Here is a 27975-nt window from a genome sequence, read left to right as displayed (position 1 = left end):
AATCAAAACAAATCGAATATACCAAGTCAGGTGGACTCGCGGGGGAGGAATAAACTTCTTAAGTTCTCTAACACTTTGGGAGAAGCACAAAGATCAAGATCCAGTGAATGTTCACGTAAGAGAAAAAGGCAGCAAAGAGGTTTCTGATTGGATATGAACCAAGAACCTAAAACATAAATAAATTAGTTGTACATTGTAAGAATTTAACCCACGTCCCTACACCTGAGGTGAGACTTTTACTGTCTGAGTTATTCTAACAGACATTTGCTCTTTTTTAGAGCATTTGATTTTTTGCATTGGCTACCAACTTTGAAAATTGATTTCGCAAAAACTACACACCCTGACTAGTAGTCAGCCGTTGAATCATTTTGTTGGTTTGTAGTAAAAGATTATCCCAATGCAACATGTTTTGTGTTGTTCAAAAGGGCTTGAGCCTGGAGCCGTGGGCCTGGTGCTCACTTATGTTGTGACGCTAACGGGAAACTTCCAGTGGACCGTGAGGCAAAGTGCTGAGGTGGAGAACATGGTAAGAACCTGCTGGTTGTGCATCAGGCTCAGTGTTGAGGTCAGACAGGATTATCCTAAGCTTGCATGTCAGTGTTTTTGTGGAAGAACCTGTATGGTGGGGAGAGGGAATTGGATAGACACAAATTACAAAGAGGCTGGAAGTGTGAATTCTTTCCTCTCCTCAGATGACATCAGTGGAGAGGGTGGTAGAGTATACACAGCTAAAGAGTGAAGCATCCTGGGAAACCCAAAAGCAACTTCCTTCTGATTGGCCGAGTCAAGGAATGGTGACCTTCAACAAGTTAAACTTCTCCTACAGCTGCGATGGACCAGTGGTCCTCAAAGACATCAGCATCACCTTCCAGCCCAACGAGAAGGTGAGCTATGCGAGTCTGCATCAAGCCACATCAGTTCTTACACTGCACACGCTGGGAGGTGATTCTTTTTCTGTGTCTCCTGGGTGTCAGGTTGGTATCGTTGGGAGAACGGGTGCTGGGAAAAGCTCCCTGGTCTCAGCTCTGTTCCGTCTGGCAGAGCCTGAGGGAGAGATCTACATCGATGGGGTTCTCACCTCTGAGGTCGGCCTCCATGACCTGCGCCAGAAGATGTCCATCATTCCTCAGGTAGAGAAAAGGATACGTTCTCTTTGCCACGATTCAACCATCTTCAAAAAAATCACTCAACAAATTGTTGGACCAATGAGAAACACCCCTGGTTTCTGAAATTCAGAAATACCAAATAACAACTGAATAAATGATGAGTCTTCTCCGTGTTTCAGGACCCAGTGCTGTTTACAGACACCGTGAGGAAAAACCTGGACCCTTTCAACCAGCACGCTGATGAAGACCTGTGGACGGCTCTGGAGGAGGCAAGTGTCCAATCAGCTGCTTCAAGAGATGCGCTGCACGTTGTTGCTCATGTTCACGTCTCTGTGCTTTTCCAGGTGCAGATGAAGTCCGTGGTGGAGGACCTGCCTGGTAAGCTGGAGACGGTTCTGGCTGAGTCGGGCTCTAACTTCAGCGTGGGTCAGAGGCAGCTGGTGTGTCTGGCCCGAGCGCTGCTGAGGAAGAACCGCATCCTCATCGTCGACGAGGCCACGGCCAACGTGGACCCCAGGTACTATCCCACCACGCTGCACCACACGTCTACACATCTCTGGATGGAGGTTTCTAAACATGATGTCTTGTCTCGTTGCCGTCGTCCTGCAGGACAGATGAACTGATCCAACAGACCATAAGAGACAAGTTCAGAGAATGCACCGTGCTCACCATCGCTCATCGACTCAACACCATCATAGACAGCGACAGGATACTGGTGAGTCCCCCATGTGTTTGAGATATCAAAATAAATATTTTAACATCACACAAAGAGTGGGGAAAGCTTTTAAAACGTACCCCTCTAGAGGAGTTCTTAATAGAAATACAGATGGGGAGCAAAGATAAGAAAACAATAAGTAAACTCTATAACATATTTCTATCTATGGATCTACATAATTCCCTGCAGATAAAGCAGAAATGGGAGGCGGGAAATGAACATGGTCATACCACAGAATACCTGGGAGGGGATGTGCACAGAGGCACACCTAGCTACAAATTCAAACACCTGGAGGGAATTTAAATGGAAAATAATTACCAGATTCTTCAGAACACCAGAAATATTAGCTAAGATGGGCCCGACAAATTCCAACTTGTGCTGGCGGAAATGTGGAACACGTTCTGCCAATCACACGCACATATTCTGGCTCTGCCCTAAGTTAAACACATATTGGAGAGAAATCTTTGATGCCCTCAAAGAGATATTCCAACAGGACATCCCACAAGACCCCACAATAGCACTACTGGGAGCAATGCCTGAAGGCCTGAATGGGAGGGCCAAAGAATACCTGCTAAACATACTACTCACAGCAGCATTGAAATGTATAACCATCAAATGGTTAAAACCAGACCCACCCACATATAATATATGGACCCAAAAAGTATGGGACATCTACCAAATGGAGCAAATCACATATTCATTAAGGCTCCAAAAGTCTATCTTTACTAAACGATGGGGTCCTGTACCTGTGTTATTAATACAATGAGGATTACTAATTAATATCGCTCTGGGCCTCCGGTTGTGCGGCTATCTGTCAACTTTGTCTACTTATGTACATCATAAACCATGCTCTCGGAAAAGCATATATAGCACCTATGATACTAAATTCTGGAGTGGACAATAACTATTACTTTATCCCTGGTTTTATTTTCATTTACTTGTTTTTCTTTTTTCTTTCCTTGTTTAATTTAATATATTATGTATGTAATCAATCATCTATTCTTATTCCCCCTTTTTCTCTCTTGGAGTGAGCACTGTTTGATGTTTGTTGTTTTTTCTATGCATTGCACGCTATGCTTGAATACCATGTATAACAGTATTGTATACAACTGAAAAATAGACAAAGAAAGTAACTGTCTGGATATGCATATTGTTTGTTGAAAACCAAATAAAAAATAAGTAAAGTAAAAAATATATATATATTTTAGTTAAGGATTATTTTTGTTTAGTGACACATTTTAATTGTTATTGATTTTTTCTGCTCTAAGGTTCTGAACAGCGGCAGCATCCAGGAATTAGGCCGGCCCTTCACACTGCTTCAAAACAAAGAGGGGGCTCTTTACAAGATGGTGCAGCAGATGGGTCCAGCTGAGGCAGCCGCCCTGCTGGAGTCAGCCAGACAGGTGAGGTCCACGTGTTCCCGTCTTTAACTCAATGTCTTCACACAAGTGTGGAATATTAAAGGTTTTGTTTTCATCTGTTTCCAGGCATCAAAGCCATCCTGACCACCTGACTGATTTGAAACCAACACACTCCAGATGAAAGAAGCACCAGAGTACAACTGAGCGACCTGACACTGTTTTGTTTTTATATTTGTTTTAAACACAACCTTGTGATCATAACTCACATTTCCTCTTTTGTTTTGATAAAGTTTTTCATGTACAACTGAGTTCCTGTCTCATTGAAACCCTGTTTCAGATATTTCTGTGCTGTTGTGGAGAATCTCTGAAAATGGCTCTGAATTCAAATCTCAGTAGGAAGAAGTAGAGAGTAAATAGAAACGCAGTACACTCGGATTAAAAGAGGGACATGTGTGTTTTTATGTAGCATTTGAAACAACAAAGCACAAACATGTCAGATCGTCGAAACACGTGTGAAAACACTGACAAACTGAAAGTGTCAATTTGAACAACAACGAGGATAATTCAACACACTCCAGCTCTGTCGTAGCAGCTGTTTCCACCTTTGCAAATTCAGAACTGTTCATTATCCTGTGCAATCACTCATATTTACAAAGGCAACTTCGACCAGTTATACGTCAACATTAACATGTACAAAATCAAATCTAAAATAAAGCTTGTACATTATTTAAAAGGATTACGAGGCCATTTTAAAGCAGTTTTTCTAAGGCCTCAATTTTGTTTACATATAAATAGCAGGCATAGAAAATAAATAGTGTCTATATCAAGTTTTTACAGCAGTGGTTTCAAGGCTCCCAGCTTGAAGGAAACATGTACGCATAGTCGGCTCAGGCACTTTGTGAAGTTCTCTGGCTTTTCTCCCTGAGCTCACATGGGCGTCTCACAGAGGACCAGACTGTATTCGTGTCCGTCCGGTGTGCTGGTGCGGGTTCTCTTCTCATATGCCTGAAAGCACATCAACCACCAAGTGTCAGTTCAGCGTTACGTACAAAGAGAAGCGTCTCATAGCCATGACGTACACTATGACAGAAACTCACCACTTTAGCGGCCTCCAGTAGAGCTGCTGCCTCCTGTTTACCAGTCTGCTGCACCATTTTGGAGAAGATGCCCTGAGGATTTTGCAGGAGAGTGTAGGGTTCGTCGTAGGCGTGGACCCTCCCTGCATCTAGAACCTGGAGGCAAAATCACGTGTGGGATTATTACCCTGGAAACTAGAGTGATAGAGTAAATAATAGAGAGACAATCTTAAGCTTTTACTGATCAGGAAATAGCAGCAGCAGGACTCACCAGTATCCTGTCGCTGTCTATGATGGTGTTGAGTCGATGAGCGACGGTGAGCACGGTGCATTCTCTGAACTTGTCTCTTATGGTCTGTTGGATCAGTTCATCTGTCCTGCAGGACGACGACAACGAGAGAAGACATGTTTAGAAACCTCCATCCAGAGACGTGTAGACGTGTGGTGCAGCGTGGTGGGATAGTACCTGGGGTCCACGTTGGCCGTGGCCTCGTCGACGATGAGGATGCGGTTCTTCCTCAGCAGAGCTCGGGCCAGACACACCAGCTGCCTCTGACCCACGCTGAAGTTAGAGCCCGACTCAGCCAGAACCGTCTCCAGCTTACCAGGCAGGTCCTCCACCACGGACTTCAGCTGCACCTGGAAAAACACGGAGAGAGAGAATCAGATTGATAAGTTCTGACTGTTATACTGTTCATGTGAACACGTCTCCCAAAATAAATATCTACTGCTCCGTGTCATGAGGAGTAATCCAGATGATCTCTGCAACGTTTGAACTGATTATTATATCATGTCCTTCTGAGTTTGTTGTAAACCCTGTTGTGGTCACTGACCTCTTCCAGAGCGCACCACAGCTCCTCGTCTTCACGTTGGTTAAAAGGGTCCAGGTTCTTTCTCATGGAGCCAGTGAACAGCACCGGGTCCTGGAAAACAACAAGGAGGAGAGGCCGAATTATTTCAGACTGGCCAACCACAACACACGTCAGGTTTTAAAACCCACTTCTCATTGTATAAATGGATCCTTACAGATCTGCTGTGGTTGAATCGTGGCAAAGTGACCGTATCCTTTTCTTACCTGAGGAATGATGGACATCTTCTGGCGCAGGTCATGGAGGCCGATCTCAGAGGTGAGAACCCCATCGATGTAGATCTCTCCCTCAGGCTCTGCCAGACGGAACAGAGCTGAGACCAGGGAGCTTTTCCCAGCACCTGTTCTCCCAACGATACCAACCTGACACCCAGGAAACACATCAGCTTAGCTTTAAGATTAAATAAAGAAATCTCATGTAAAATCTCCATTTGATGACCAACGTGTCAGACCTTCTCTTTGGGTCTGAACATCACTTTCAGGTCCTGCAGCACCTTCGGTCCGTCGCCGCCATAGGAGAAGCTGACCTGGTCAAAGGTCACCAGCCCTTTTTGCGGCCAATCAGGAGGAGGGCGCTTCTCGGTTTCCCAGGGTGCTTCACTCTCCAGTTCAGTGTACTCCATTGCTCTCTCCACTGACGTCATCTGAAGACAGGAATAGGTCACATGACATGAAAACTTAGACTGAAGCAAGTAACCAGGACATCAAACACTGCTGTCGTTAGAATAATACAAATAGACATACATACTATGTTCATACATATGCATGTGTACATATTTGCACTTCAGCTCAATCCGAACTGTCTCTCCTCCAATACTCTCTGCTGGTGGGAGGGTCCATAAAATACACATCTTCTCTCATGTCAGACACATTCAACTCAATAAATCTAATTTATACATGTTTTAAGTATCTCCCCTAAATAAAAAGAAAGGAAAGTGAATATCTTACCATGTTCTCCACCTCTGTACTCTGCCTGATCCCCCACTGGAACATGCCGATCAGTGTGACCGAGTACGTCAGAACCAATCCCACAGAGCCAGCGTCCAGCTCTATGACGAAGGAAATCACTTTTTATTTCTATTCAGTCCACATCTGCACATTAGCCCACATTAGGCCTTTGGTGGATGACACTACGAAACCACTGTTTAGTGTCAGAAGGTAAGAAATGTGCCTTACGGTCTCTGAGCAGCAGGCAGCCAAACAGGACCATGATAACAAAGATGGAGCAAATGCCATCGAGACGGACAGCGAACCAGCGAGAGATGGTCAGGAACAGGAACCAGGACTCTGTTCAGGATGATCGATAGATACGTTACAGACGCTGGACAGACACGAGAGCTTCTCACTGATGAAAAGTGTTGAGGGAAACCTGAGTGGAGGTCCTGATGGGCGTCAAACAGATCCTGGAACCTCTGCTCAGCTCCAAAGGCTCGGATCGTCCATAGACCATTGAGAGACGAGGACAGATGGGAGAAGACGGGACTCCGAGCTGCAGGACAGACAACAGAGGGAGCCTGAGTTTATAGTTTAGGTGGAAACTAAAGAGGTTTTTGAGCTGTGCTGCACACACTGTTGCATTGTGGGACACTCACTGGTGGCCTCAAGGCGTTTGATGTCTCTGGAGGTCTGCAGGAAGTAGCGGCGGAGGTAGAGGAAGACGATCAGCAGGGGCACCACAGGGATGAGGATCCAGGGGAGCACCGCTACCGCCACACCGATCACCCCGAGAATCTGCAAGAACACCTGATCCGAGAAGAAACACAATCATTCACATGAAGTCACTGAAATATTAGAGACATGAAGCATTTCTGCATTTCATGGTCGTCTTTCTGCCATTCTCTTGTGCTAACATGCCACAGGAGGCGTCCAGCAGAGGGCGGCAGAGAGAGCAGCACACGAGTCAGAACCACCGACACTCGAACTGCTTATGATCAAATGAATATGTTCATGTAATGTCACTTTGGGGTTTTTAAACCATGAGGTGGGGGCTCAGTGAATAATGAGCACTTAATGAGTTTTACCATGAAAGATTTGAATGATTTGAAGAAAAAATAACTAGAATCAACGTTTCAACATTTGCAATTTACAGAATTCTGAATGAAGTCACTGTGACCTTTGACCAGTGAAATCTTATCAGTTCATCTTTGAGTCCAAGTGACCAATGATGAAAGTTTGAATAAATTCTTTGAAGGCACAAACTGTGTCTTATAATCAACATGACCCTTTCCTTGAGTACAACTGAACTTAAAGTTAAAGAAATTCCCTCGAGGAGTTCTTGACAAATCGTATCAGACTGACTTACCGCCTCCAGCCACTGGTGGTCACTGTGCTTATTGTTGTGGCGGCCACATATAAATCAAAGAATCGGCCTCGAGAAGTGTAAAAATACTTTAACAGGAGAGAAGACATTGCGATGAAGACTGTCCTCACCTGAGTAAAATCCACAAAAGTCCAGGGCATGTTGGAGTCCAGCTGACCCATGTCCTTTGTAAACCTGTTCAGAACTCTTCCTGAGGACACAAGTCAAACATCCAAGACATGAGAAACGCACAAATGATGTGACAGAGGAAAAGCAAGGCCCATCATTAGAGTGAGAACAGAAAAGTTAGTATTTTAAATTTAACGACGTGCTTCACTCACCGATGGGATTCGTGTCAAAGAAGCGTACAGGCGCTCGGAGTATGGACTTGAACATTTGGTCGTGCAGAGCCTGGGCACACCTCACCAGCACGTTGAACATGAAGATGTTCCTGGCGAAGCCGAGGATGATGGTGGCTGCAGTCAGACCTGTGAACACAGCAGCACGTTGCCCTTCAACTCACTGAGGAATCCCACAGCGGCCACAGAGCAGGACACATGTCGAGCCCAGTGAAGAGCAACACGTTGTTCTTTACCTGCATAAACGCCCAGGTAGAAGTTGATGTCCAGCTCTGCCGTGATGTTCTGTCCGTTTACGATCATCGTGCTGTTAGCGTTGAGATTCTCTTGCATGTCAGCCCTGATCAGAAGAAATGCTGCAAATTAAACAAGTGCAAAGAAACTGCCTGAAAGGACTTGTGAGATGTTTGTGTGTATACTGACCAGTATGCCAGCCACCAGTCCTGCATAATGTACGCCACCTAGGAGACACAGGCAGTGGTTTTATGTGCACAGCTACATTAAATAACAACCTGCACAAACATGTACGAGGTGAAATAAAACTGTACCTGAGCCAAAACGTTGATCCCTAGGATGAAAACTATAAACAAGGTGTGGGCTCCAGCTTTAAGATATTTGACGTACAGGCTCACTGCAATGGTTCCCTGAGATCGACTCTCCTCTGCCATGGTCTGCACAGTCTCGGCCTGTAGGGAGGATTTGGACAAACATCGTGATCAACGTGCACAGTTCCAGAGATGACACAAGTGTTTTACAAGACAGGTCCCATGAAGGAAGGTTTGTAGTCGTCACAGAAAGAAGAAGAGTTTGTTCTGAATCCTGAATCCAGAGGACAGTAAAACATATGTGGACGTTTTAATCAGCCACAACTCTTCTCTGTGCGGGTTGTATGGTTTCCGGATCATTACAGAGCAATGACTGCCATGAAATTCCTTCCATGACTTTATCTCCATAATAAACCGTCAAACACAGCCATGCTCTGGACATACAAACGCAGTATATTTCTAGAGAAGGGACGATGTAACGAACCGGTAACTGGTCGACATCTTTGACCGAATGCATAGAGGAGGTGCGAGAGAGCGCAGAGTTCTGGGACAGAGTTCTGATCCTGCTGCGGACGTCTACAGGAGCCTGCTGCTCCTCCTCCTCATTATTCAGCAGGGAGGTGAAGTCCACTCCAGACTGCTGCAGCTCTGTGTACGTCCCTTTGGCCACCATGAAACCCTGACACACACACACACACACACACACACACACACAGTAAGAACACACAGTAAGAACACACAGTAAGAACACACTAAAAACCTCCTGAGAACATTTACAAGGTGTAATGTCTGTTATTTTGGTGACTTCTCTACTAAAAGTTCTGTATTTGTCCTGTGGGTAAAAGTAAGGAAATCCTAAAAGCAGTAAGGGTTTTATTTTCCTGGAATAAATAAAAACCCTGCCCATTTATATCTTAATGAAACATGTGAAATGTCACCAATTGACCTGAGGATGGCGCTGTAAGAAAGCTCCATTAAGTCCAAACAAAAGTTCAAGACCATCTTGCCAGAGAAAAGAAACATCTGGAATGACGGAAAAGTCTTAAAACAAGTCCAGATGCCTAATAAAGCAAATGCTGAGGAGATATACAATTTAAATCTTAATAGTTGTAATGTTGTACTAGTTACTAAAGACAATGATAAGAGATTGTGAGGATGTTTCATGAGTTCAGGCTTCAGGATGACAACAACAGAGGAGGGATCAGCTAAATGGAAAAACAACTTTATAAAGGTGGTCGGGGGGGATAAGACAGTCACAGGAAGGATGAGACTTTATGCAGCAGGTGAGGTTACACTGACAGGTGTTACAACAAAGAAGTTCCCCCGGAAACAGACCTGAATAAAGACCCTGACGCAGCTGTTGGAGAGAGAGAATCTTCTATAAAAGCAAATAAGTTGTAAAGCCAAAATAATTTAAAAAATTGTACCAGCTGTTGACATTTGATTATTGTGGAATATTCTAAACTAAAAATGTATTCATGTGATCTAAGTGTAAAGTCTTTATTTTATTGTTTAACTGTTAATACACAAATGAACACAAACCTCCTTGAGGACCAGGATCTCATCAGCTTTCTGAAGGTACTGCAGCTGGTGGGTGACCAGGATCCGGGGCTTGTTCTTCAGCAGGCCACAGATGCACCTGATTCATGGACACAGAGGAAGATGATGTCAGAACTACACACCTGTGGTTGCATGTCTCAGCATCAGTACAGTTTCAGTCTACAAGCATTTGTTGGTCCAGTCTCTCTCTGGAGCTTTTACTCGGGGGGCTGGCTGCAGAAGGTCCAGAGGCTCTCACTCACAAAATAAATGTGTTTCCTCTGGAGAATGTCCGGATGTTCTGCAGTGTTCAGTTCATATCTGAAAGCAGCTACATTTTTAAAATTTAAAGAAATTCCCCAGAGGAGATATCTGGAGATATCATTTTACAAACACAGGACAAATGTTAAACCTGGAAACATGAAAGAGCATAAAAAACCCTCACAAAACTCAGTGAACCTTTCAAGTCCTTTACGGCTGTTATTCAACGGGCTGTGTATCCAGAGGAACAGTGACAGGAAGAAAGGGACCAAGTTGAATTGTCTGAGCCCGGCAGCACCGCACCTCTTCCTGGCTCAGATCTTAAAACTTTCCTTCAGCTCGGACTCACTTGAGATGCAACACTAACATCGAGGCTGAACCACGGCTGATATCACTCAGTGTAAACTAAAAAGCTAAAAACATAAACAGTAACCCTGCAGATACACCCCCTTCGGAATGTTAGCCTGGAGAAAAGAGGAGTTTATTCCTGAAAACACAGAGTTTACTTCTGAGGTCACTCACTGTTCAAAGAGGTGTCTCCCGACCTCAGCATCCACAGCACTTAACGGATCGTCCAGGAGGTAAACATCCGCCTCCTGATACACGGCCCTGAAAACAAACCTTCTATCAGCGACTCACAACCTGGGACATTTCAGTCACAGTGATTACAACAAGCGTACGGACTGGAAAACAAGGCTCCCCTGAACAACACAGCCAATGAAACACTGGAGCAGACCTTTCTGTAAGTGAATCAAAAAGAGGTCTCATTGGTCAGACCTCCAGGTGACCGTTCTCTTACCTCGCCAGGTTGACCCGAGCCTTCTGCCCCCCGCTGAGCGTGGCTCCTCGGTCTCCGATCAGAGTCAAGTCTCCGTCTGGAAGCAGCTCCAGGTCCTGCACATCAGAACAGCACAGAAACAGAGGAGTTATCTTTCTGAACTTCTGTAGCTGTGAACACGTGAGACAGTGGTGCTCGTTGAGGAACACGTCTCAAAAGTGTAACCACAGAAAATAAAAGGCACGACTTTGATTAACATCTGCAGGAGAAAGTGTCACGTACATGAAGAAGAGAGAAGTGTAAGTATCTTATGCTCAGAATATTTATATCAATATGTATATGTAGACAGTATTGATACCATGATGAGAATGTTGTTGCTGATAAAGGCCCATGTTATGACGGCACACGTGACGGTTCATGTTAGTTGCTCAACATAAATTCAGTCAATGAGTTACTTGTGAACCGTTTGATCCAGCTGTGCAGGAGGAACTTTAATTATCCATAAAAGCACGATGAACTGTGAGAAAGAACGTTTCCCACATCTGAACCAGAAAACGTTACCAGAGCATCAGATCTCACACCTCTCTCTGTGTTTGTAACTTTTCACCCACTGATTCACGACTGTTTATGGCTGCAATGAACGAATTTGATGGAAACCCTTGACTTTATCTTATCTCATTTAACACGCTGCTATGTGTTGACGTTGTCACTACTGTTGCACAATGAGACGGCTTTTACAAACATGTCTTATCTATATTCTGTGGTGTCTCGTGTTTGTAATTAAAAACTCTCCCTCTGGACACCAGATGTTCTGTATTTATATCTCTTGTGTTATTTGTTCAACCATCTGTCATTTCTCTGAAGTGTGAAATCCTATTAGAACCTTTTTATTTCTATGTATGAGTCAATTCTTCATCGATTCGAAGACAATAAACAAACCGTGTCTCACCCTCTTAAGAGCGCAGGCCTTCAGGACTCGCTCATACTTCTGCGGGTTTATCTCTTTCCCAAACAGGATGTTGCTGCGGATGGTTCCAGGAAACACCCAGGGCTGCTGGGAGGCGTACGTCAGCTTACCGTTGACCTTCAGCAAACCCTTTTCAACGGGCAGCTCTCCCAGGATGGAGCACAGCAGGGACGACTGAATGAGACACGAAGAGGAAACACATGAGTTAATATACTCAAACTCCATCACTTTCCTCCAAGTCACCACCGTGACTCCCCTCTGCCTGAAACCATGACATGACCTGATAACTGACCTTTCCAGCTCCTACTGGTCCGATTACAGCCAACAGCTGATTTGACTTCAGATTGAAAGAGACGTTCTGCAGAGATGGAGAATCCAGACTCTGTAGGAGGAACAAAACAGATTCAAACATTAACCCAGGAGCCAATGTCCATAAAGGAAATAAACACAACTATTGCGAGTATGTGAACTAGTGAGAACAAACTATGTGACCTTGTCCCAGTAGCAGAACAGATCCTGGATTTCAACAGATGCGTCCTTGGTCTTCTGCTGTGGCAGAGCAACGCTGCTTCTCTCGATCTCACCGAGCATCAAGAACACCTGGACCAAAAAATACAGAGAGCATGAGTCATGCAGTGCAACTGTTACCAATACTGTCTCCACATGCATTATGCAGCACATACGACATTTGCTTCTGCTACAATTCTTTAGGAGACGGAAGATGGAGCCTTTACAGAACCAGACATTACAGCTGTTGCCATGTGATAAGGCGGCTCAGAGAATAAGAGATAAGTCAAACAGGTTATATCAGCAGCAGATCTGAATGCAGTCACGTGCTGTCAACTCTGATCTGCTTGATGAACCTGTGACTGAATTAAAGGAGCTAGGAGAACGACGGCGTGGGAGGAAGTCCATGACCACACCATGTCACCGATTACACGGGAAGTTTAACTAAAGAGGAGCATGTGTGTGCTCGGTTTCCTCTCTCTCTGTCAGATTTCATTCCGTGTGTTCAAATATTTCATTCATCATAATATTAATTTTATATATTGAAAGTTCATTCTATACATTCAAAGGTTTATTCTAGATTTGCCAATGTTTTACTCCAGAAATTCAAGGTTTAATCCATATAATCAATGTTTATTTAAGGTTTAATCCATATATTCAGGGTTTATTTTAAATATGCAAGGTGTATTTAAGGTGTTTTTCATATATGTAACGTTTATTCCATATATTCCTGCTGTCATTTAATATATTGAAGTTTCATGTTTTAGTGCCTAATATGGATTTCAGGTCCCAAACATCCATGTCAGTCAGGCTGTGTTAAAAAGTACCTGGATCCTGCGCACGCTGACACGGGCCTCAAACAGCCGCTCGATGGCAGCGGGGAAGAAGAGTGTGACGTTGAGCCGCACGGCTGTGTAGAGCGACACCGTCACAAACACACGCGTGGCCGACATGGTGTTTCCCAGGAGCACGTAGACGGTGAAGGTGCAGAAGAGGATGACCTTGTTGGCGCAGAAGAAGGAAGCCATGTTGAGACCTCGCAGGTAGGAGCTGCTCAGGATGGTGGAGATCTCCTTCCTAAAAACAACAGTTGTACCAATCACATCAATCTGATTTGTCTGCGAGCACTCAGAGTTTTCTGTGGGACTGATAACAAGGGAAGGTGTTTAGGTAGAAACAGACTGTGTGTGGGAATAGGCTGCGTCATGCATGGACTGATGGTGACCAACCTGTGCAGCCAAACGTCCTCATAATAATGAAGAGAAACTAATTTAAATGGAAGTCTTCATTTCATTGATTAATGAATTACCTGAATAAAACTTTTCATCATCTTCAGCAAGTGAAGAACAACAGTGAAATCAACCCCGACACAAACCCGAGGACGGAACGCCTTCAACCATTGGCTGTCACTGGCACATGACAGTTTTATAACCAGTTCTGGTTCAACGTTGCTCTCAAGACAAATATCCCTTTGCTTCCCTTTGTCTCTTAGAAAAAGAACAAGAAAACGACCCTTGAGCCACATAAGCTCCTTTCTGCTGACACTGCTGGACTTCAGCAACAACCCCCCCCCCTTTACAACTGTTTGTTCCCTCTGCCATGGCAGCGACATGTAGACAAACCACAATGAGGACGAAACAAAGAACATTTATAGAAAGTTCCTTTTTTCTTCCTCCACTGCGTCGTGGCTTTCTGTAGGTTTCCAGGTAAACAAGCCAGCAGCAGCAGTGTAAAGGACTTGAAGGACACATCCTCGGCCTGAATGCATTTTTGCATTGAAGCCAGAAACTGTAAGTTTATCTCTTCAAAAGCCCAAGATGCTTGTTGTCTTACCCCTAGAGATGTTGTAACTGATCACGGTAACTAGTAATCCAAACTACGAGTTAAAGAGTTGGATAAAGATTTTTTAATTGGAGCACTTTCAAATTCCTTTATCAAACATTTCAGAGTATTAAAACGATGAGATGTTTTTACCTTCTGACCTCAGTGACCAGAGCAGCAAATGGTTTCTCCCAGGCGTACATTTTGATGATCCTCATTCCAGACACCACTTCATTCATGATACGGATTCTGCTGTCGGTCAGTGATGCTGTCAGAGTCCTTTAGAGAGAGGAGAACATTCACAGTGACTAATTACTGCAGGTTGCACACAGTCTAACACAAACAGAAGCTTCATATCATTCATATTTAGTTTTAATGTGAAATTATTTCTTCTCCAGGCTATTTATAGACACGTGAAATCCCTTTGGATTTGACACTGCAGCCTGTAACCTGACAGCTCCAGGCTGTTTGTGTTGTGAGTCAATCATAACGAAGGCTTCAGGCAGGTTTACAACCCTGTTACTTGAACCCTGTCCAGTATAACCTGTGCACGACACAATGGGTTCATTGACTTTGTACAAAGGCTGCAATCTGAAACAGGAGACATGTAACCGGAGTCTGTTGGCATGAATGTAGCCATTATGTAAAACAGCTGGTAACCATGTGATTTGTGAAACAATGTTTGATTTTGATTTGATTTCAAATGAGTGTTTTCACGTCATTTAATGGAAAGAGGCAGAAATAATCAAAAAACCTTTAATCCCTCCTTTATTCTTTTAGTTGGGTAATCACCCATTCATCAGTTATACGGCTCCTCCTGTGAGGGCTGGACACTAATCCTAGGTTAGCTTTAGAAAGAGCTGCTGTCAGACCTGCACTGAACTCTGGAGAACCTGCGGACATTTGACAGAATGTGAGAACACGAATGTCCAAGTGGGAGCCTCCAGACTCTCTGCTGAATGCCCAGATCATTCTCAGCACTCACTTAGGGCAGACTAAACATTTAAATAACAAAAAGAAAACCAGTATCTTCTCATCAGAGACTTTTGGTGACGCCAGTGTCGATGAGCTGTAATTACCTGTACTTCGAAAAGAACCTTCCAAACAGGGACTGCATGGGCATCAGGAACAAGAGGACCACCATGCCTGCCAAGCACGACGGACCAATCTCCACCCACAGCAGCCCGACAACCACAGCTGCCTGGAGGGGCCCAACCCAAAGGAAGTGCAAGAAGATGGTCATCTGTTGGAGAGAATGTACAATGAACAAGCCAGAAAAGAACATGGAGGTGCAGGACACAATTTATCAACAAATGGGAGGCACAGCGATCAAAGTGTGTTCCTTGGGGGCCGGTGTCTCATCCCCTTTCAACGAGCATTACACCGGTATGAGCGGCAGAGTCGCTCAACAGGAACTTTCTAAAGGCTTCAATCCAGCACTGGGTAATTATCAGCTCAGGAGTTTTCACAGCAGGCTCTCACCTACTGATATAACTGAAACTCAAAACCCCCACAGGACAAACTGGGGCTGGGGCCAGAAAGGCTCACGGCCAATCAAGTCTGAACTCAGGCTGAGAGAGCACAGCAAGTTTCTCTGAAAAAATTTGGAGAGCAAGTCACAACTGAATCGGGCCAAGAATTTAAACACTTCATTGGTGCTGACTTGCTGTTAGGAACCTTACACTTCACCAGGACACCTGCAGAATATTATAAATTAGAAATACCTGTCTCAAAGGATGCTGGGAAACTAGTCCATGGATTTGTTAGCTGTAGACTGGATTATTGTAATTCTTTATGATCAGGATCTCCCAATAAATCTGTGAAAAGCCTCCAGTTAATCCAAAATGCTGCAAAGCAAGTTCTGACAGGAGGTAGAGAGATCAGATAACTCCGATCAGCCTGTCTGCATTGACTCCCTGTAAGATCCAGAGGAGAGATAACAATCCTTGTCCTCACTCAAGCTGCTCTCAGACATGCACCGATCAGCAAAGAGGAGGCACATAGCCCTCCATTTATTCATCTTTGATTTATCTGATTACACTTTAGGTTGTAATTACTTTTTTGCAAAAAGGTAACTGCCTTGGCCTCAATGAATGACGGAGGAAGGGAGAGGAATGCACTAAATTGTCAGTCATCTATTTTGCACTGCCTTGCCCCTGCAGCTAAAATAACCTGTGTGCTTGTCAAAGTTCACGTACATCATCAAACTTGTTGACGTCATTGGAAAGGAGGTTGACTATCTGGCCTGTGGTGGTCTTCCCCATGGCATGGTTGTTGAGACGCAGAGCCTGGAAAAAGAGCAGGATCATCATCAGTGAAGCAACAACAACATCTACATCTTAAATCTCACAAACACTATCCCACCATTCAGCTGTTCATTAAATACAAATCTTCATAGTAAAGTAAAAGCACAGGAAGGCCCCTTTGTACCCTTGATATGCAAAATGAGCCACGCTCAATGACACCAAGCAGAACTGAATATTCATCAAGAAGGAGCTGCTGACCTTCTTGAAGACCATGTGACACAGGGCCACTCGGATCTTACTGCCCACTCTCTGGAGCTGGTAGAAGTAGAAGTGATGGAGCACCGCCAGGATGATGGCGAACAGAGACAAACCAGCTGCGTAGCCGAGGGCGTCGTGAAAAGCCTGGCTGTCGTTTGGGTCGTAAAACTCAAAGTACTGAATCATCTTCCCCAAGAGGATGGGCTGGGTCACTTTGATGATCTCCTGAGATGTGGGAGAGCAGAAAGTACAAGAAACAATAAGATTCATTACTGATGAGAACTACAATACTCATCATTGTGAGTTCTATGCTTAGGTTGAGTTTCCTGTCAAGGGGGAAACCTGAGTTGAACTCATCTACCAGGCTCTACATCCCCTCACTGACGGACCAAGCTTCACTTCACAGGCTGAATACTGACCTCAACCACAGTAAAGAGTCCCAGCAGAGCGTATGGTTTCCAGTGGCAAAGGATGATGGCTTTCCCGAGGTTTGGAGTCCGCATCTCTTTGGAGGCCTTCTGGATCTCATGGTCCCAGTATCTGTCATGTAAAAACCAGTCATAAGATTCAAGCGGAGTCGGAATCACAGAAAAGTTTCCCTTTCACTCAATAGCAGAGAACGTATCAACGCCTGGGGTCCACAACCCTCCGGAGTTTTAGAGGCGCTGAAACTGAGAAGTTTGGAAAAGCTGCCGGTCCTCCTGAGGCAGCATCAAGGATCCAGTCATGAAATAACTGACACGTAAAAACAAAATCAAATAACAACACACCAGACTAAGTGCACTCAGTCAATGTTCAAGATCCCAAGCTTCACAACTGCTCAGTGAAGGAATTGTTTCCATAAATGTGGGAAACACTCAGACTGCTTACTCCTCTTTTCAAGAGTGACCCAGAAGAAATCTTATCTCAGCTCTTTCCAACACCCGAGAAACCAAAAGCTATTCAACTGGAGACTGAGCTGAGACGCTCAAATACAGGATTTCATGCTCGTTCCACAGATAAAGTCAAATTTCAGGGTTGATTTAACGGATGATGATAAGCGACTACACGACCACTGATAGACACATGAAACAACCCGTATCGGAAGGTCTGTGGGAAACTTAACTGTCTCATTTGTAAAGGGAACAATGAGTCAACAAGTGTTTCATGGAAGACCCAACCGCTGCATATCTATGTATAGATCCAGAGTTTACACTGATATCATGAAACACACTCTCCAGTGTCTGTGTCTGTTCCTGTTAACAGCTCCAGAGTTACACATTTACTCTGACAATGTTTTCCACTTGTTCTTTATTAGTGAAGTAAACATATTTATAAGTTAAACTTATAAAATTTTGCTTAGTCATAATGTTGGAATTGTGTGTTTGCTCTATTCAACTACATTGGGAGAGCAAAGAACTACTGTGCTCTCCCTATGTAAGAGCAAAGTTTGCACCTCAGGGTCAAAATTCCAGAGGCAATGTGCCAAAATCCACTCCTGCTAGTTCACCATTAGATAAAACATCCCTGTGATGCCTTTTGACCAACTTTTCATACGTAACACAATTGCTTTCCGCTTCATTTAGAGATCAACCGACCATGTGGGATTGGACGGGTGCCTACGGTGCCACAGGCCGTCCCTTATTCAGCTGCAGGAGATTTACAAGATCCTTTATAAATTTATATCCTTTACAAATTTACTTTTATCGTTTATTACTGTTTACTGACTTACATAACATTTTATCTAAGGTTGTACAGAGTTTAGAGATAAGACATCTACACCAGTGTAGTCGATGAGTGTCAAGGGTTAACCTTTGTGGTGTGAAACCAGCAAAGACACTGGCCCCTTTTGTTTGCTTCTTGTTTTCCAATAAAAAAGGAAATAATAACTTAAGTTGTCACGTGTCTTCGGGCTTCTAAGTATTCTGATGAAAACAGGGGTGAGAAAAAACTATACTCATGTGTTCTGCTTTATTCCAAATATAGGTAATTTGTTACATGAACGAGTGAAAGAGCAGCAACGGTCAGGGGCGGGGTGGTAAACGAGAGGAAGGAGGAAGCTGCGTTTTAGCGAGAACAGTGATGCTGAGAAAAAGTTACCTCGGCCAAGGAGGTTGTGTTTTCATTGCTGTCTGCAGACTCCAGTTAGAACGCATTACATTTTGGAGCTGGTCCGATGATGGATCCAGGATCTTTCTCCCACTTTCTGAGATTGAGCATTAACGCAGGAGGTAGGAACTCTCCAAGCGCTCCTTTACTTTTGAGTGTTTCATGGAGATGCCATTCTAAAGCATGAATAAACAAGCCCCCAGCCCCTCACCACCCTGACGCATTGATGAATAGAGAAATATAAATAATACGATCACATTGCAAGAGGAAAGAACCACACAGAACTATTTCTGACACGAAATGTCGCCCGGGCGAGCAGCAGCCTTTGCAGTCAATCTATTTTTCACATCCCTTCAGATGCAGAGGTTACAAACTCCCTGAGGCCAAAGCAAAGTAAGACTCGACCCTCTCAGCATCTCCTCCATAGGAATGCTAGGGTGTTAAAAGGTGGAGATGGGCTGAGCTGAAGAGCCTGCATGGGGGAATTAAAGGTCCGACCGAGACAGAGGAGTCATACAGAGGGAAGCTGCAGCAGAAGCTTCAGGAGAACCACATGAGGCCTGAAGGCTTGAAAACCATCCCATCTGAAAGGAGAAGAACAGCAGCACAGCAGGTGGTGGGAGCAAACCAGTTCAACCACTTCTTCAACACCAAGCTGAAGCCCCCAGACCAACATATAAGGTGATGCTTCCTGTGACTTGGGACACTTTGGAAAAGTGAATGAATCTAATTTCAAATGAGAACTAGAAAACACTCGGCAAAGGCTGAATCTTCATCAGGACCCAACATTCCCCTGATCATCAAGTTCCATGCAAGGTTTTATTCTCACATAGATGGACTTTAACCAAACTGTTTTGTGGGTCATAATGTTGTGAGTGTTTGTCTGAGAGAGAGAGCAGTGGGGCAGAGAGCGCTGCACACGGCGACTAAATTCACCAACGGTGCAAAACACCAAATTAAAGATCTTATTGTTAAGTTGTGTAGAAAATGTTAATATTGTGAAATTGGGCCAGGACAAGGACAAGCGCATAAATTCAGAAAGGGATTCAAGGATGAGGGCTCTGCTCGGTCTAAACGTTTTAAAGGAAACTTCCAACGAAAACAATCCTTAAAGTCCATAACATCTGTAAAGAGTGATGTAAATATAAGATAAGTCACAAACATCAATCTGATATTTCACTTCTCACATACGACAGAAAATAATTGCAGTAGCTTTTTTATTGTTATTTCCTTCTGCATCATAGTGCTGTGATGCCTTGCTTTACAGATAAGGGCAGATTTGTTTTTCGTAATGGAAGCGGCTGTTCTGCAGACAACTGCATGGACGTGCTGTGAATTGAAGGGAGCTAATCTTCAAAGAATTTGTGTTTGGTGACTGTGTGTTACATTGTGTTTGCCGGTTGAGATATCCACTGATTAGGACACGTCTTTAGTCTCCTGATAAACAACAACTCCTCTGACTCGGGCTCTGTAACACAGAGTTCAGTCATGAGAACTCCATGTATATAGCAATCATGTAAATATCTTTAACCACAAGGAATCAAATATCTTTCATCTATGACGAGTCAGGACTTACACTGCAATAAGTTGAGTGGGCATATCTGAAACTGTGCAAACTGTACCAACTGACTGGGAAGTTTAAATAAGTCCGGTCCATACCTCTGCATTTCCTGACCCAGGTTCTCGGAACTGTCCTCTGGAATCACTCGGAACATGTCCTGCTCCTCCAGCCTGCGTTTGTACCCAGTGCGGAACAGAGGGTTGAGCCACCTGGACGAGGAGGTTGGAGGGAGGTTTGGAGAAGAAGACGGAGAGAAGGACATCGTGTCAATATGGGTAATTATGATATAAGAATATAACTGGCATACATGGAGTGTAAGACAATCATTTATTATTCCCAGAGATGGGATATTTTCCTATTTCTGGGTTATAGCGCCAATAAATGTAATAATAAGTAAACCTGCGATCTAAACGTGAGGAAACATCCCAATATAAATGCATCAGAGATGATATGAACATTGTAAACAGAAGATATTCAGTAGATGTGGAGGATCTGTCCTGCGTTTGTTTAACATTTCTACATCTCATCATATCTCACCTGCAGCTATGAACACAGTTATGCACGTGGGGCTCTCATGCACCCAACACATATCCAAACATCCCTGCTGCATGTTAAGATGCCCTGATAGAACTATTAGAAACACACATGTGGACTTCATAGAACTTTTACTGAAGTTTCTCTTTGATCTGTCCTCTAACAGTTCATTTATAATTAGAGTTCCTCTCAGATCGGAACTCTCGTCACACATTTGAATAGAACCAGAGTGTTTCTTAGTTGTTGCTCTGGAGCAGGGGGAAGTTCTGGTGCCGCATGTGCTCGTTATAAAACTCAATCGTCAGTCTTGACCAGGCAGAGTCGGTGATTCAACCGGAAACTGAGATTACATAAACCCGGGGGCTGAATACAGATGTTTCCACGTGTTGATCGGTGTGGAACCAGCTGCTGGTTGCTCTTGCCGGTTCCCACGCAGCCCGTGTGTCTGGGGGGGGCAGTGGTCACCTTGGGTCGGTGGGTTTCTCCCGGTTTTAAATCCCCCGCTAACTCCAGCTAACGTGATCAAGGAACTCACCAGAACAACATCTTCGACCAAACACCCGCCGTCACCATCGGGTTGGTCTTGGCTTCTTTGCCGACTTTCTCCATGGTGGCTCCTCCGGTGGCAGCGGACTCGCTTCCCATCTGTGCCCGTCTCTCGGCTGCTGCTCCCGGCGTCGCGGTGTCTCTCACATCGGTGGTACCCGGAGGTCGGAACCTTCAAGGTGTGTTACGTGTTTTCTCAGAACACACGAGGTGGAGGCACCGCTGGAGCTGGAGACACGCCCCTCATACCCGATTGGCCGGGACTGAACCCGCTCTCCCCACCTGATTGGCTCAGCCCTCTTGGACCGTCGGTATTGGTCCTGGTCGGGAAGCGCAAACGAAAGTTACGAAAGTAAACAAAAAAAAAAAATAAAAAATTAAGAGAAAATACTAAAAGACAAAGCTCAATGTACTTTATTGATCCCTGGGAAGGTCAGGTGTTACAGCAGGTAGACAACACACCAAACAGGGTGTATAAATATAGGATTAAAAACTACACACAAGATATAGAATGAAACAAATATATATACAAATACAATAAATACATATATCTTGAAGTGTGTCTCATTATCAATAATACGTGTAACCACAGGGATCCAGTTCATCAGGGGAATATGACACAATGGTCATAGATTTACAGTTATTAATTAAACATTTTCTCACCTCTCCTTCCTCTATGGGATATACATACATATATAACATGTGTTCAAATCGCAGAAATAAAGATAAATGACACAACATGAAGCCAAGGTGTCTTGATTTACCCCTGGTGGCTAACTGCAGTGCAGGTTATAAATCCTGCCTCCTTCATGTTAGTAGATTGAAGAAAATAAAAAGTTACAGTACACGTCCATTCAATTCTCTAAAAGATGGTTATCTCAAAGTTAAACATTTGACCAAATACTCAAACGTTCCAACGGTGTCAAAGTGAAATTGAGTATGAGGATGTGACCTTTGGTAAACTTGTCACTGTTACTCAGCGAAATTTCCAGCTTCCCGTTTCTGCGTGAGTGCATTATTTCACATGCTCACACTCATGTTTGGAAATATAGTCACTGAGTCATTCATGTTACGACACTGGAGTGATAAGAGGGATTCTAAAGTTCCAGGCCTGAAACTAGGACCTTTTTTTTTTAGTCTTAACATAAAACATCCTGTCAAGTTTTCTTTGTGCTTTTGTCTTTCTGATCTCTTACACATACAGAGACATGTGATAACTCACTATAAATAAATGTTCGATGACAGACGCCCTCCGACACCACACGTGTTTCATGAAATGACATAAAAGAACTGAAGCCTCCTCCTCTCTTCTCCTCGTCCAAGGCACGTTTGAGAGAAATCCAGTCACATGTTAAGAAGGTGAAATATTATCCCAATCTAATGATAACACACTGGATGGTCTTTGGCCCTCTCGCCCTGCACGTTATCCTCCTGTTGATGTTTAGCCAGCACCGAGGGGGAGCAGGGCTGAAGGGGAGAAGCCAGCAGGAGATTATTACAGGCAGCTGAACTCTGCCCAATACCATGAATCTGACTGTGGGGGGTCAACTGACATTTCCTATGTTAAATCTGCAGAGTGAGAGGCCTGTTTTCTCCTCACTTATTCCCACAGAGAACTAGAGAGGAAGTGCTTCCTTTGTTCAACTTTCAGTCAAGATCCATGCTGCATGTGTTATTGTTCTGTGAAAAGCTGCCACGTGTTGTACATTCGTCAGTTTGATTGAAACGGTCTTCATGTGTGAATAAGAGAGGAAACACGTGACAGAGGAAAGTTCATTTTTTAAATTGCAAACATAAAAAGTTACAGGAGAGGTCAGGAGGACATAGACAGACTTTGAACAATTCATAATGCAATTTAGAGTGCTGCCTAGTTTGTACAAGTATGAGGGACATATTGAAAACAACATTTACAAGAATACTAGAAAGGTGTTTTTAAGAAGACAATTATTACATTATACAAATAAAGAGACAGAAATAACTGAATCTTAGAGTTAATTAACCATCTATTCCCACTAAAATAATGCACATCACAGTCAATCAAAAGCGGCTGTGATGCCATGACCAGGCGGTGTTTTCCAAGCCAAGGAGGCAAATCACCAGATCATCACATTCACAGCCTTAATGGGGTTTCATCAACAGGTTGACACAGACATCAACCGGCTCCAGCTGCCTCAGTCATTAGCCGACTGCCAGGATGAGGATCCCCTCTGAGTTTACTCAGCAACAGCAGCCATAGGAACATGACATCCAGGCTTCAACTACCCAGGGATTTACGGAGCAGTGCTCTCAGCATCTTCTCGCTGCTGTTAACAGTAAAACACCCTGTCTAGATTTGCTGGAATGCTGACGATGGTTTTATGAGCCCAGGTACAGGGTCAGCGGGGGGAAGGCAAGGCTCAACCTGGAAGGTTCTGAAAATCTCTCTGGTAATGATTTCCTCTGGACACAATCCCTCATTCTCCACAGAGATTAGATCTAGTCCCTGTTTGAAAAATATCTCTACTAAAAGGGGGAAACCAGTCTGTCAGTATAAAGGTTGTGAATTGAATTAATTATTACCCACTCACCGGCCTCATTGTGTCCACAGTGTTTTGGGTCTTTCTCTGTCTCTGCTGCTGTAGAGTCTCTGATTAGCTTGTCTCTCAACTAAATGTGATTTTTAGCTCCGGCTACTTCACAGCCAAATAACTCCTGTGATCCTTAATGAACAAACTAATCACTAAGTGTGTGTTCTGACTTAGAACAGAAACACTGATAAAACCAAATAGATAAAAGTTCCCTGAGAACAAGAACAGAATTAACTGTAAGAAAGGATTCACACTTTGTTCTCCAACTTCAGTATCGACAAATCCAGCAGAGTTTCATCCTCTGGGGACCACGAATGACTTTAATAAATTTAAACACAAGCAGTTCCTCCTTCCTGCCACTTGACAGCGCTGTAGCAGTGTGACTCCAGTTCAGGTAGAATCAAACTGCATTCTAACTTTTGGCAAAAGCTGCACTCATCGGTGCCGAGGACAAAAGTGGAAAACGTGCACACGTCAGTCTTTCATTCACAATCTCTCCCATCTTGTCTTCCTCTTCTGTCAAAGACTTTTCAGATCCTTTCAATTAAAGACTTCCTGCTCCTGCAGATCTCCTTGCAGACCCCATGGACACCGTGCAGAGTGATGACCCGTGTGTGTGTGTGTGTGTGTGTGTGTGTGTGTGTGTGTGTGTGTGCGCCCCTTCACCCTCCCACCGCCACAAACACAAAACACAACAACTGATTGTGTGTCAGTGAATGATGTGCATTGAAAAGTGTTGGCTCCCGGACTGAGATGCTTGGCTGAGCAGGTAAAAGAGAAGCAGAACTGTGCAGAGCTGCCACTGCTGACGTACCTGTCGGGCATCGACCCTCCCACCTCCTCCCTGACACTTCTATCCTCTCCCAGCCCGGACCTCCGAGCCAGAGGGAAAATGGGCAACATGGTAACAGAGATCGTCGCCTTCCTCCTGACCATCTCTGGATGGATCCTAGTGTCGTCCACCCTGCCGACAGACTACTGGAAGGTGTCCTCCGTGGATGGGACGGTTATTACCACAGCCACCTTCTGGTCCAACCTCTGGAAAACCTGCGTCACTGATTCCACTGGCGTGTCAAACTGCAAAGACTTTCCTTCAATGCTGGCTCTGGATGGTGAGTTGTGGGATTGTGCTGCTTTCTTTTCGTGAAAATCCATCTGACTGAAGATGGATACCTGTTGTTTCTGGATGAATGACAACCATTGTAATCAAATGCATTTAGCAACTCGATCTTTCCTCTTTCTGACTCCGACTCCAGGCCGTAAACAACGGCCACTTTTAAAGCTAAAGGCCATCAGAGGCCGATCGGTGTCCTAATGTGTCCAGAAGAAGCAATCTGAGAAAGTCACACAGTCATGCAGTGATCACTTCCCATTTCCTGCTCGGGACAAACAGGCCACCATCAGTCTTTAGAAGAGCACAATTCAGAATGTGTTGAGGGATTGGAAATCTAATGGCACTAATGTTCTATTTAGGCTTTTCACTGTATGACACAAACTTAAAGGCCTTCTTCATAATGTTTAAATCTGTGGTTTTCAAAGCAGTAATTCTCAAATAAATCCCAGGGGTCACCAGATTTCATCATCTGTGATTATTTATTTTGTTATCTTGTGTAATACCAGATTCTCGTTCTTCTTTTGCTTTATATCACACATGTGTAAATCAAAGATGTTTGCAGCCGCTGGTTCAAGCTCTCTCCTCTGTCATGAAGTGTATATCCAGGTGTGTCGGGGCCTGATGATCGCAGCCGTGTGTCTGGGTTTCTTTGGCGCCATCTTCGCTCTCGTGGGAATGAAGTGCACGAAAATCGGGGGCTCAGAGACGACCAAAGCTCGTCTGACCGTCCTATCGGGCTTCCACTTCATCCTCGGCGGTAAAATCTGCCTTTTAGGAATCGGACAGCTCAAAGCTACATCATAATATCAGCACGTTTGGATTTCAGGCCCAACCTGAAGTAGAAATCTTCTTTTTCCCTCCGTAGGCCTGTGCTGCATGACGGCGTGCTCCATATACGCTCACAGGGTCACAAGCGACTTCTTTGATCCCTTCTTTGTGGCTCAGAAGTAAGTCTTAAAGACCCAGATGTTTCTGTGACGGCAGATCAGACAAAGTATAGTCCGGTCTCAACTGTGTCTTTCCTGCAGGTTTGAGCTCGGGGCAGCTCTCTTCATCGGCTGGGCCGGATCCGTGCTGTGCATCCTGGGAGGACTTGTGTTCTGCCTCTCGCTGTCTGAAGGATTCACTATGAGGCAAGTAGCTTGGTTTCCGACACGTGATCCCACATCTGTCATCAGCATCAAGGACTTAACTAAACTGCACTGAGCTGCAAACGAGTGCAATTGAAATAATGACTTAAAGAGCCACGCTGGAAAAACATCCACTTATCTTTGTCAACATCTTGTCTCGTGATTGTTTAACCTACAAGACAAATTGTGTGATTGTCCTTTTGATAAGTTAACGACTCAATGTTTCCTTTGTTACAATAAGGACTTTAGGAAAGGAAAGTCACCTTGACTGAGAGCAGCTACAGGCTGAGAAAACTCGGAATATCTTTAGATTCTGGATGAAGCAAGAAAGATAAAGAATAAGATTTGAAAAGATCACTGTCATGTCCCGCCTCTTTTAAAATGTAACTCTGTCCCTGATGGATTATCAAGACGTTTCTGTCCCCAGAGGATGAGCTGTAATAAACTCTGATGATTCCCAATATTTACCAATGAGCAAATGTAATAAAAGGCAAAACCCCCAAAAGATGGTGTTTTATTCCTGCTCTAAATCAAAAGTCCTGTTTTTTTGCAGAGCTGAATATTCCTACAGAGGACCAGTATCACCAGTATCACCGGCCACAGCGCGCGACAAGTGCAGCAAAACAGCCAGCGGCCCGACAGCCAGCGGCCTGCACAAGGAAACAGTGGAGCCTTCCAGGCAGTTTGGAAGAAACGCCTACGTGTGAAATTGGACTTTATTCAATTACAGTTAAATTGATGGTGGTGATATTTATTTCAATATTCTGTGGTCACGAGAAACTCACCAGTGAAGCACGGATGTTCACTTTAGGAACTTTGGGCAGGAACTCTGGGGAAATCCTTCCTGGCAATGTGTCATTCACAGTTTATCAGATGATTTTATATTTTATATTTTTTGGGGGAAGGGGGGGGGATCTGATTTGGCTCCTAAACTCTGAGGTCACCTTCAACAAGCCGGCCTCCCCTTTAAATCTGTATTTAATAATTCTTTAGTCAGTTAAGTAGATTTTAAATCATTTATTTGATCATAACTAGAGGAGAAAAGGGTTTGTAAATAACTTATAGCAGCTCAAACTTTTCCAATGATTTTTTATTATTAGACACTTGTTCTGTAAACTTAAACATTTTGCAAATGTGACCAAATGAAGTAATTAAAAGATTTGAAACTTTCTCAGTTGATCAGCGGTGATTGCAGTGGATCTTCTCTGATCGCTTCAAAGGGAACATTAATATTTCTCAGGATCTGAGGGTCACTACATCCCGTCTAACCTGAGACGGAGCTGGAGGCCGGAGGTTTCCCTCACAGCAGCCATCCGTCTCCACCTGGGAATTACCATCACCAGGGACCTCAGGCTAAGTTACAGCGGCTGCAGCCGGGAGCTGGCAGAGAGTCGTGAAGAAGTGTCAGGTGACGCTCTCTGATATAAAGCTAGTATTGTGTCTGCATGACTTCCTTATCAGAGATCATTAAAACACACATGTAAAGCAACTGTCTCCATATTTCCTTTTTTTTAAAGAATAATTCAACCTGATTGACACAGAAGTTAAATGTAAATCAAGGTTACAATGAGTTTAGTTATATATTGTGCTTCACCACATAACGTTTACATTTTATAATTTCTGTGTAGTTTTACTTTAGCATCATCTGGGAACATTTAAAAACAATTCTAATGTCTTAAATGTTTCATTGTGGGGATTTTACCTTCTAGTGGCCGGAGAGGGAACTGCA

General features: G+C 44.0%; 3 protein-coding genes across 3 annotated transcripts in view; 2 read left to right on the top strand and 1 right to left on the bottom strand.

Annotated features, from left to right (window-relative positions):
* LOC128430811 (ATP-binding cassette sub-family C member 4) overlaps positions 1-3918 on the top strand; it is a 16720-nt gene extending 12802 nt beyond the window's left edge. Inside the window, exons 25-32 of the mRNA XM_053416874.1 lie at positions 426-526; positions 693-884; positions 975-1130; positions 1286-1375; positions 1451-1623; positions 1716-1821; positions 3090-3224; positions 3309-3918. Coding sequence (XP_053272849.1) covers positions 426-526; positions 693-884; positions 975-1130; positions 1286-1375; positions 1451-1623; positions 1716-1821; positions 3090-3224; positions 3309-3326 — 971 coding nt within the window. The 3' untranslated portion in view covers positions 3327-3918. The remainder of the gene's footprint in view (positions 1-425; positions 527-692; positions 885-974; positions 1131-1285; positions 1376-1450; positions 1624-1715; positions 1822-3089; positions 3225-3308) is intronic.
* LOC128430810 (ATP-binding cassette sub-family C member 4) lies at positions 3618-21631 on the bottom strand. Its single transcript, XM_053416873.1, has 31 exons — positions 21425-21631; positions 20454-20564; positions 17126-17246; positions 16707-16931; positions 16401-16490; positions 15282-15445; positions 14356-14481; positions 13209-13458; positions 12367-12474; positions 12167-12256; positions 11857-12048; positions 10929-11023; positions 10652-10738; positions 9872-9968; positions 8814-9008; positions 8333-8470; positions 8208-8245; positions 8021-8124; positions 7767-7913; positions 7557-7636; positions 6719-6869; positions 6496-6615; positions 6303-6413; positions 6075-6175; positions 5579-5770; positions 5334-5489; positions 5092-5181; positions 4725-4897; positions 4530-4635; positions 4280-4414; positions 3618-4187 (listed from the first exon to the last, which is right to left on the bottom strand). The coding sequence occupies exons 1-31, from the start codon at positions 21532-21534 to the stop codon at positions 4110-4112; spliced, it is 3981 nt and encodes a 1326-aa protein (XP_053272848.1). The 5' UTR covers positions 21535-21631; the 3' UTR covers positions 3618-4109.
* cldn10a (claudin 10a) lies at positions 20308-27975 on the top strand. The gene is made up of 5 exons (XM_053416875.1): positions 20308-20630; positions 24870-25114; positions 25712-25873; positions 25982-26063; positions 26800-27975. The coding sequence occupies exons 2-5, from the start codon at positions 24895-24897 to the stop codon at positions 26951-26953; spliced, it is 618 nt and encodes a 205-aa protein (XP_053272850.1). The 5' UTR covers positions 20308-20630; positions 24870-24894; the 3' UTR covers positions 26954-27975.

Source organism: Pleuronectes platessa, chromosome 24, assembly GCF_947347685.1.
Source record: "Pleuronectes platessa chromosome 24, fPlePla1.1, whole genome shotgun sequence".
Taxonomy (NCBI): Eukaryota; Metazoa; Chordata; class Actinopteri; order Pleuronectiformes; family Pleuronectidae; genus Pleuronectes; species Pleuronectes platessa.
Note: the sequence above shows the minus strand (reverse complement) of the source record. Positions and strands in the feature narration are given on the sequence as shown.

Excerpts from the sequence above, each read along its gene's own strand:
- LOC128430810 (XM_053416873.1), bottom strand. The coding sequence starts at position 21,534 with ATGGGAAGCGAGTCCGCTGCCACCGGAGGAGCCACCATGGAGAAAGTC. Across the intron at positions 12,257-12,366 it reads TGTTCTGCTACTGGGACAAG|AGTCTGGATTCTCCATCTCT; the intron begins GTCACATAGTTT and ends TTCCTCCTACAG. Across the intron at positions 6,870-7,556 it reads CTTTTGTGGATTTTACTCAG|GTGTTCTTGCAGATTCTCGG; the intron begins GTGAGGACAGTC and ends TTCTCGGATCAG.
- cldn10a (XM_053416875.1), top strand. The coding sequence starts at position 24,895 with ATGGGCAACATGGTAACAGAGATCGTCGCCTTCCTCCTGACCATCTCT. Across the intron at positions 25,115-25,711 it reads TTCAATGCTGGCTCTGGATG|TGTATATCCAGGTGTGTCGG; the intron begins GTGAGTTGTGGG and ends TCTGTCATGAAG. Across the intron at positions 26,064-26,799 it reads CCCTTCTTTGTGGCTCAGAA|AGCTGAATATTCCTACAGAG; the intron begins GTAAGTCTTAAA and ends GTTTTTTTGCAG.